Source organism: Hetaerina americana, unplaced genomic scaffold (assembly GCF_022747635.1).
Source record: "Hetaerina americana unplaced genomic scaffold, ioHetAmer1.1.p SCAF_100, whole genome shotgun sequence".
Classification (NCBI taxonomy): domain Eukaryota; kingdom Metazoa; phylum Arthropoda; class Insecta; order Odonata; family Calopterygidae; genus Hetaerina; species Hetaerina americana.
In genome coordinates this window covers 556998-567101 of record NW_027286071.1, presented here as the reverse complement: position 1 = coordinate 567101, position 10104 = coordinate 556998, and the positions used below count along the sequence as shown (strand labels likewise).

Here is a 10104-nt window from a genome sequence, read left to right as displayed (position 1 = left end):
CCCCGAGACATGCCATTCTCAACCACCACCACCAATCCAATCCTTCCGGGATATACGTCCCACCCCAACCCTCGCCGGAGGACTATTCTTTTCGCATCCACCTGCCTCCCCCTCCCCACACTCTCCATCCTCCCTCCCTCCCTCCCAAACCGACATGACCCCTTTGAGCGGGACCCCCGGATCCAAGGCACCGGACGATCGCCCCCGTTGCGCAACGCCACCCGAAAAGCCTCCCAACCCCCCTCTGGGAATGATTAGAGATGGAATGGTAGGCGGTTTTCCGCTCGTGTGGAAGAATGCGGAGAATGCACCGTCCGGATGACCGAATATGACGTCCATCCGGACGCACTTCGTTCCCCCGTCGGAGTGTCTCTCATTCTCTCCCCCAGCCTACCTCCACCGCCTCCCCCGTGCCGTTAACTTCTCTCTCCTCACACCCTTAGGGCCCCGGAGATCTGCCGCCGGAGGCGTGGTCCTCGCCTTGGCTAAATAAGGAGCGATGGGGAGGCGCGGAGTGGCTGTAACCGCCCGGGGGCCCGGGAGGGACTCTGCGGAGGGAGTCGGGGTGGGGGCGACGGTGTGGCGGCTGAGCCCCTATTACGCCGCCCCCTTCCCCGCTACATCCCCCTTCACCCACCCGCTGATGCGTCTCCGGAGGGCTCCCATTGGCCGAGCGGGGAGGGGAGGCGGAGAGGGGAGCGAGGGCCCCCGGGGTGGGGGGAAAGGCACCTAGGTCCAAGCCCCGCGTCGCCGCTTCCTCAGTGGGTTCTAACCGACTGTGCCCTACAGCTCGCCTGCTCCGGACTCTCACTCCACCACTCAGCAGCAGACATGGTGAGTTGGGGACGGGCCTCTTCCCTTTGGGGACGGGAGTGCCACGCACACGCACACATCACACACGTGCACACATACGACCACCAGGACGGGAACACCGCCGCCGCGGCGTTCGCTAGGAGCGTGTGTAGTTTCCGTGAAACGTGTTCGCAAGGAATCGGAGATGGGGAATGAAAATCGGTGCGAGTTCGGTAAAGGGGTGCGAATTCCCCGCCAAACGGATACGGAGACCGATGTTCGGTGTTCTGCCGCGGCAGGAGGAGGATCGCGGCCCGAGAGGATTACTGGTGCGCGATGCAGTGTCCCCTTTGGTGCTGCCGGTGGAGGTGTGTGGCGGATTGGATGGCGGGCCTCCAACTCCCGTAGCCCGAATACCTCCGGTCGACATTCGCGGCGAAAGTGATCTTAATCCCCGGGACGACTATAACGTGTATCGGACACCGAAATTTCGACGGGAAGTGCATCGGAGCATAAGCTGTGGACCTGGATGTTGTTTCCACCCACTCAATAGTCGAGCGAAGCATGCCAAATGGGCATCAGAAGCATGGAAGGGAGGGGGGGATGAGACGGGGGGAGGGGGAGAAATTCTGCTAATTGGCCTCGATCAACTGCCAAAAATAAAATGAGCTTCCGTGTTTACAGTTACGTGAGTCCTGATATGCAAGGATTACGGTAATGAGATTAAAAGACAAAGCCCCCGTTACGTTGAAGAAATTACCTCGTGTTCCTCCCTGCGAACTGCGTCTTAAAGGAATTTCAAGTATTTGCATAAAGTATGTGGGGCAATATGGGGTGATTCAATTCAGACAACGTAGAAAGGGTTTTATTTGAACATGGAAAATATAGAATATTCCTAGGAAAGATAAATGTTTCAAATTTAGGCAGAGGATTTAGCTTCGAGCGTATTTGGATAAAATATAATGCTGCATCTAGATTTTTTATCTCAACACCTACGATGAATAGGTGTTTATAATTAAATAAAATACCCAAGAACGTTCATGTCCCTCTATAGTTAATTGAGTCATTCACTCAGCAGTCCTCGGCCAAAAATAACGCCATTTCTTCCTTTGGAACTTGGCTAGCACCGGTACGATGTATTTTAAATGGGTTGATTAATTTCGTAGCTGAGATTCTATCAATTATTCCAACTGATCTAATTTCAATGTCTGCATAATGTGGTATGCATTTAATTACGCATGAATATGACATCAAATATCATTTAATAAATCTATTGGGCAAAAAAATTGATTGATAGCATTTCGTATGAAAATAGAAGCTATGCTTTGAGTGAAACTGATATTTTTTCGTCTCTAAAATATGTTAGAATCAATATAGAATAGGAGAGCAAAAGAATATTTTTCTGAGAGGATTTTTCTGAAACATACCTCGATAAAGTGGTAAGTTACAGCAAAATAATCATAACAGCGCAATTCTTTCGAACAAAAGGCCAGTTTTGGTAAAATAATAATTGCGTCCTAAGATGTTAAGATTAGAGATAAATATTTAAAGACATGATATGTTTTGAAAATAAAATCACCCTTTCATGATCACGAAATAATTAGAAAACTACAGTTTTTTAGTGGATGCAGGAAATGACAGGAATCTCGCCTTAAAACTAAAAACCTTTTCTCGCAAAAACTGCGTTTAAGATAGATGTAAAGCATTGATTAGTTAGACATAGATAAAATGTAAATCGAAGAGGCAAGGCAAAAAAATATAAACGCTATTACTCGAAATTCAATTGAATTTCGAGAGATATTGTTCGATTAAAAAATTATTTGGTAACACCTGATTAATTATGGCTAGTATATATTAAAAAAAAAACTTTCTGTCTAAATTGAGGGAACATAATGTTTACGACCAAAAGGGTCGTTTGCCATCGTGCTGAGCTCTAAATCGGAGAAGTAATATAATTGAAACGCAGGCGGGAGATTAAAATCCCAAGTGTGATATTCCTAAACTTCAGAGGTCAATTACGCGAGTAGAGACCCACATCTGCGCGTTCAGTCCAATGTCATCATCACACCTATCAGCAGGACGTCTCGATTGGATTGCGAAGCGAAACGGCAGACTCTCCCGAATTGCGAGAGTTAATAATACGAAACGAGGATCAAAAAGTAGTAGTGGTGGGGAGACACACCTTATTCCCTCGCCAAGTTCCTCGGAATGCAGTAATTTCCAATTAACCTCTTTCCCTGTCAACCGGGCGAGGGGACACATACGAATTCTCACCATCCATCTCCCCTCCTCCACAACTTCCTATCCTCTCTCCCGCGACCTCTTTCTTTCGGGGGGCCCTTTCTAGCACACCCTGCGACGCTCGCTCCAAACTATTCCTCACAAAAACCAGACGGCCGTATCCCATTCCCCTTCCCCCCCCCCCTTTCCCTTCCTTTTAAAACGTGCTCCTGGCTGCAGCCACCCCAATCTTCTATTTCTGGAGTCCGTCCTCGCGCGCGGGCACTATTTCAAGCACTCTTCCCGGATGGCTTATTCTTCACGTGCCCTCCCTCCCCCTCCAAACACCCACCCCCACCCTCTCCCGCCTCATCAACCCACTTACACGCATATTTCCCCCACCCCTTCGCCCGCCTCCGGACCCCTCCCCCCCTCTCACAAACCGCCATTTTCAGTCCCGATCCTTCGCTCGCGTCCTATTCTGGTCATCCCGAAATTCACCAACGATGAAAGGGGATCCTTTGGCGAATTAGAATTTGCGATTGGGCGCCCATGATGCTCTGAAAAAAATACCACAACAAGGGTAAATAATATTTATTTCACCATTCAAAGTGGAATAAAATAAATACATATGATTCTTCCACAGGAAATTAAATGCCACGGGAGCGAATACTTTAGGAAATTGTCGTTCATTTTTTTTGCCTCGTATCTATTCGGGTATGACGTCAAAGCATTTTACGAGCGGGTCAATCGGCCATGCATATTTATTTTTTAACAACTTCATAATATAAATAGAATATGGGATGCGAGGTAGAAATAAACTAAATGTTATTCTGTTACATAGATTTCAGTTTATTACACAATCACTTCGGGAATCAGTGATTGACTAATATGGAATGTATAAGCGTTCGATAGTGACGCAGATGCTACTCTGTTGCAACCAAAAATAATAAAATATGAAATATTTTATGGAATTGAAATAATTTTTGGAAAATGAATGACTTTTTGAATATTTATTTACATTAAATCATATATAGGTGTGCTAAAAAATATTCGTTGATGGAAAGTTTCCATAGGCATGATAATGATATTCTAAGAAAACTGCAATGCTTACAAAATTTAAAAATTTAAAAAAACCAAACAAAACTATTGACCTTCAGATTATCTTCTAAAATAATGAGCAAATTAAAAACTTAATACATCTGTGACTTCTAAAGCAATAGGAAAGGATCTATTAAACTTTAAGTAAAACATTTAAGTAATAACTCGCATTTAAGAAGGCATCGTCCGTAGGGATTAAGACAGGATATACTGAATAATAATTTTAAAATTTAATTTTTTCAAGTTCATAAATAAAAATCAAAGATATCGGAAGTGTTAATTTATTTAAAATAGCATCAAAGAGATGGTCCTGTAGTGTATTACCAATTCACCTCCGGTTATCTTTATTACACAATAATCACTATTTCGTGATTTAAAAGTCAGTTTTACATTCTTTACACACACAAAAAGAAGGTGACGTTAAGATTCATTTGACACTTAAAAAATGACATGGGAAATAATGAAAAAAAACGCATATAACACTTTTTCGGAAACTTCCACGATTAGTTAGGCGATTCCACATATTTTGCAAGATTTATGTCATTTTATCTTATAGGTAAGAAATTAGATGAAACCAAACAAAAATTCCAAACATTCTGTATCGTACCCAGCAATTGCATGTATTACATAAGCTCAGTTCATTCGACATTCCCTACCTTTACTTAAATTCATCATTTGATAGCTTTTAAATTCTTTACTCCACATACAACTTACTTAAACTTACTTACTACTCTTAAATTTAACAGCTCGCGATTACCAGCTTTAGACACCCTTCTTCTTAGTTAATTAATTAAATTAAACTAATTTAATTAGATTAAAACTTTTTTCTAAAGATTAACACGAACCGTTTCCTACGTTAATTTGTAATTCACACTGAAAATTGCGTTTTCTCATTTCCGTTTGCGAGCTCCTGCTTAACTCCGTGTTTAATGATATGGAAAATCTTAAGTTAATTTTCGGACATTCAATTTTTAATGGAGCACGAACAGATTTTCGTTGACGAAGTCCCGCCAATAACCGACTCTGTCCCTTTGGTGGGTTATTGCAGGCAGACAAGGAGAAGAAGAAGAAGAAGAAGGTAAAGGAAGAGGCAGAAGCCCCAGCTGCAGAACCAGCAGCAGAAGCAAAGCAGTCATCCCGCGGGTCACGAAAGGCCAAGCGTACCGGAAGCAATGTTTTCTCCATGTTCTCCCAGAAGCAGGTCGCCGAGTTCAAGGAGGTAAGTGTCCTTCCCCAATAAATCCAACCCCCATACCATCCCATCACCGACTCATTTGCGAGACAATTCATATAATATAGGGAATTTCCCCCATTCCCTCAATTCCTCTTTGATTTATCCGAAGCATTTTGTAACGTGAAGGGAACGGGATTCTAAATTTAGTTCACGTCTGAGAAAAGTTTACGATACGTTCCGATACGAAGCACAGGCCACCGGAAGCACAAAAATAAACTGTGTCTAAATTAGATCAATAAATAGAAACCCCTAATTCTAATTAACGTATGGATGGATGAATTATTTTTCCAAAGTTTATTCAATTAATAATAAGAAAACGGATCCAATTTTACTCAACTCAAAATGATTGCTATTGTTAAGGTTAATAAATATCAAGGAATGAAATGTACATTTTCATTTTGAGGTCAACAAAACAAGGAGTTTTAATACCATATTCGTGACAGCTTCATTAAATTTTTTAAATATTATAAAATATTATGATTTTATTTTTCGAGGTTTATTCTCCTCTTAATTTTCCAAATAACCAGACAAAAATCGATTGCTTCATTTTATTTGCCCCTAACCAAATGAGATATTTTGAGAAATAACCTCAACCGCTAATTTTATTTCCCCCCTCCTTTGCTGCAGGCCTTCCAACTGATGGACGCCGACAAGGACGGTATCATCGGCAAGAACGACCTCCGCGCCACCTTCGACTCCCTTGGCCGATTGGCTGTCGACAAGGAGTTGGACGAGATGCTGAACGAGGCACCTGGCCCAATTAACTTCACCCAACTGCTCACCCTTTTCGCCAACCGCATGTCTGGAGGTTAGATTTACTTCCTACTCCACTAAACATTCTCGAGCCTTATTTTAATGACCCCTAGTGTCATAAAATTTGAATGTCTTTCAACGAATTCATCCAAAAAAATTCCTCCCTTGTAATGGAATTGTACGTTTTCACACGGAACTTGTTTTGAATTAATAGTCCTCCAATCTCAATAGTTCTCCAATTGGAATATTTTGATTTTATTTCCTACCCTGGCGTTAGAAATTCACGAATGGTGTGAAATGATAGTTTTTAAATATTGCATCGGCAACCTTAAATTAACCTGTTCGGGGTGAGCTTTTTACTTGATTTCACAACGCAATCTTTTGTGTCTCTGCAGGATCGGACGAGGACGAAGTTGTGATTGCAGCCTTCAAGTCCTTCGACGATGAAGGCAAGATCGACAGCGAGAAGTGAGTATTGAGTTGTTCTCACCCTCCTTAAAATAAAATTTGGTTACCGTTTTTAAACTACACCCATTCATGTTGAATAGTAATTTTTACATTTTGAGATCATCGTTAGACGTTTCTAACGCTTATTGTTATATCAACTACAAATATTTTCGGGAGTTTTAAAGGCACCTTTTATTTTATACCTTACTATCATTAAAAGATATATTTCCTAAATAAAAACATGTAAAGGAAAGAAACGACGGTAATCTGCTGTAGTGGTAATTTGGATAATGCTTTAAACTAACTTTAAAAAATCACTAAATTTAATAGGGATAGCATTCGTTCAGTAATATATTGAAAGTTCAAAATGTGGGAAATGAACCGTAATCGTTGAGTTAAACTGAATTAGATTAACGTCTTGTAATTGTTACACTGTCTAACGCGCAAAGTTCTATTAAAAAAATAGTATGATTTTCGTCATCTTGAATATTTTCCCATAAATATACATTGTTCTTTCTCGGTGACTCTTGTGACTTAATGATAACATGAACGAGGCGTGATCGGTGACATTTTTAGTGATGTCAGATTATTTTAAACCACAAGGGCTAGTTCACGTGATGCATGGAACTTCGTGAACACAAATAACCCGGTCAACATCTTGTTTCTTTTTTTAGGCTGAGGCACGCTCTCATGACCTGGGGAGACAAGTTCTCCAGCGATGAGGTTGATGATGCCTACGAACAAATGACCATGGATGACAAGGGCTTCATTGACACCCAGAAGCTCATCACCATGCTGACTGCCAGTGCAGAGGAGGGCGAGGAGGGAGGCGAAGGCGAGGCTGCCTAAGCCCCAGGACACCATTCCCGCGGAGCCGCGCACGCGTTCATAACAAGTGAGCATATGGATTCAGCGACACGACCCACTCTTGTTCCAACAAATAATCCCTCTTTCGGCTTCGTTTTTGCAAGCGTCCATGTTGCCGGAGGAGACTCTTAGAAAACCTACAGAGATGAGAAAGCAAGAATCCTCGCTCACGCTAATGCATTTCCTTCATTTTTCTGCAATTTCACGCGGCAATATCTTGAGGCGTCAACTTCTGTGATCGATAAAAACCTTTAATGGGCGCGTTTTCGTGCGTAACTTAGATTTTGCAAACGAATGTGATATAACTGTTAAAATTATCGCACTTAAATCGCCAAATGCTTCCTTGTTAATCGGACCTTTTTACTTCGTGCAAACTAAACTGTAATGTTTCGGGCATTCTTCTACATTCTCCACTAGGTATGATTCATACAGGCGTGTTGTCAGGCAGCGGTGGAACGAATATTCAGACTTTTCCGGTGCGTGTCAGGAATCGGAATACTTTTTTTTCCAAAATGGTTAACAAACACATTGAAAATTGAACAGAATGCCATCCATGAGGCAATCCTTTTGAAACAAGTTCTCGACACATGGACATCTTGGTCTAAAAATTTGGCGTTAAGAGATAAACTGAAACTCTGAAGGGACGACGGACCTCGCAACCTCCCTTAAACTTCATCAAATTATTCATCGTTGAAGAAAATTTAGCTGTGAAGTGAAACATATGCGAATTTAAAGCTTTAGTTTAGCACATATGCACGTATACTATATATGTAAAATGAAACATTGCTTAGATTTTGAATGAGTGTAAAATAGTTTTCCTGAAGCTTATGCAACATAAAACAACATTTATGAGCGGCGTGTTGCCTAAACAGCAGGACACGATACCTTTCATTCTAAGGGCATCTTCTCGTCTACCGGGGATGTACTCATATTGAATCGTGAATTCCAATCTTAGTCAAAATCATCCCCATCTTTTCAATTCACTTAGTTTTCACCTGCTATCTATTATTCAATAGCATTCTTATCCACTGTAACCGAAAATGTTGTCGGCTGAATATAAGATCTCAACTCCACTAGGCGCCATTATTGAAAGGTTATTTTTCACGATACACGACGTTTTCAAGTTATTTTCGTATTGTTTTCATTGAAACCATTTAAATAACGTTGAGAGATGACAAACGGAGAAATAATTGGCAAATTTTTTTCAAATAAAAATGAATGCTATCATAACCGACGCTTCTAAAATGTTCTATTAAAACTATTGAGATAATTTAATCTATTGGTAATTAAAGTATCGTACTTCATAAAATCTAAACGTTTAAAATAACGAATATTTTCATCTTTTTGTATTTCAGCGTCAATGGCATTGTGTCGCGGTGCATAGACAATACCACTGCCGCCATGAAAAGAACAAGATGGCATCAAGACATATCAGGTGACCTTCCATCCTTCGAAAACGCCGACCTCGGAGCGTGTGACATCGGAGGGCCAACCGGGACCATCTCCTCCGCGGCCAACCTCTCCAGCAGCCAAGCACCAGCAACCGCTTTCATCACCATTATCGCCATCGCAGCGCAACATCACATCGACATCATCATATCACTCATCACCTCGCCATCGCCCGTTATTGCCCGGGTAACGGGTCCTCGGACTAAAGCCGCTCAATATGGCCCACCAACGCTCTATGTACCAAGCCACGGGTCACCTGATGACATCGAAGAGGTCGCAATAAAAATAAAATAAAAATCCACACGTTTGCAATGAGAGTCCCTGCTTCCAGAGAGAGAACAATACCTTGTTTTAACACCAAAGAGAAAAATAATGAAAGAAAGAAAAAAATGCTCAGAATGTTCCCCCATACTCAAAGGAATATGAGCAGATGAAGACCACAACAAGCCCAAAGAGAGACTATGGCACAGTCTATAACGGATATGAGTACTATTTAAAAACCAAAAATGACATGGCACCAAAAAGAAGAACATCTATCAATTTAAGAATTATAAAGAGAAAATAATCTTTTTGACGTTTTCATTCTTTATGGTTTGGTATATCACAAATGTAGTTAGAGTTTTTGAAAGGCACCATTAAAAAAGTATGACACTTTTGACTCAAAATACGATGAAAATCTCTGACTGACTTTGGCTTTGTTTGATACGTCGTTGGCAAACATAAAGAGTATCAAGCAATGTCATTCCAATGGTCGAATAATAAGGGAAAGAAATTCAAAATTTTAACTCAGAGCTGATCAATTAAGGATCATATTTTCTAAAAGATTCTATGCACGGAACTTTAATGATCAGATCAATATTTTAAACTAACTAATTTCCCACCAAATTCACAATTTATAAAAAGAAAATCAATGATTTTACCTAAAAATTAACTTTCACCACGTTTTGACGATGTGGCATAATTTTAGGGACAATTTAATGAATTTATTTTGAATTATTTCCTTGCCTTAAATACGTCGTGAACATTGAAATCTATTCTACGGATTCCTAAGCATCTCACGGCAGTTAAAAGGTAAGTGAACTCTACCGTACACTTGCACAATACGTCATTATTTGCCATATGAATCACTCATGGCTTATAATAAATGCGTAAAAATAAAATATATTTATTCAAATGCATTCATTTAAGTCATCAAATATTTTGTTTGACACAAAATTTACTCAAACTTAAAAATTTGAATT

The 10104-nt window shown here is 40.9% G+C and overlaps 1 protein-coding gene across 1 annotated transcript; it reads left to right on the top strand.

The window, feature by feature from the left end:
• The first annotated feature begins 726 nt into the window (after nt 1-726).
• Mlc2 (myosin light chain 2) lies at nt 727-9160 on the top strand. Its single transcript, XM_071599037.1, has 6 exons — nt 727-834; nt 5162-5332; nt 5975-6155; nt 6496-6568; nt 7222-7442; nt 8770-9160. The coding sequence occupies exons 1-5, from the start codon at nt 832-834 to the stop codon at nt 7394-7396; spliced, it is 603 nt and encodes a 200-aa protein (XP_071455138.1). The 5' UTR covers nt 727-831; the 3' UTR covers nt 7397-7442; nt 8770-9160.
• The last annotated feature ends 944 nt before the right edge of the window (nt 9161-10104 follow it).

Excerpts from the sequence above, each read along its gene's own strand:
- Mlc2 (XM_071599037.1), top strand. Across the intron at positions 5,333-5,974 it reads AGGTCGCCGAGTTCAAGGAG|GCCTTCCAACTGATGGACGC; the intron begins GTAAGTGTCCTT and ends CCTTTGCTGCAG. Across the intron at positions 6,156-6,495 it reads CGCCAACCGCATGTCTGGAG|GATCGGACGAGGACGAAGTT; the intron begins GTTAGATTTACT and ends GTGTCTCTGCAG.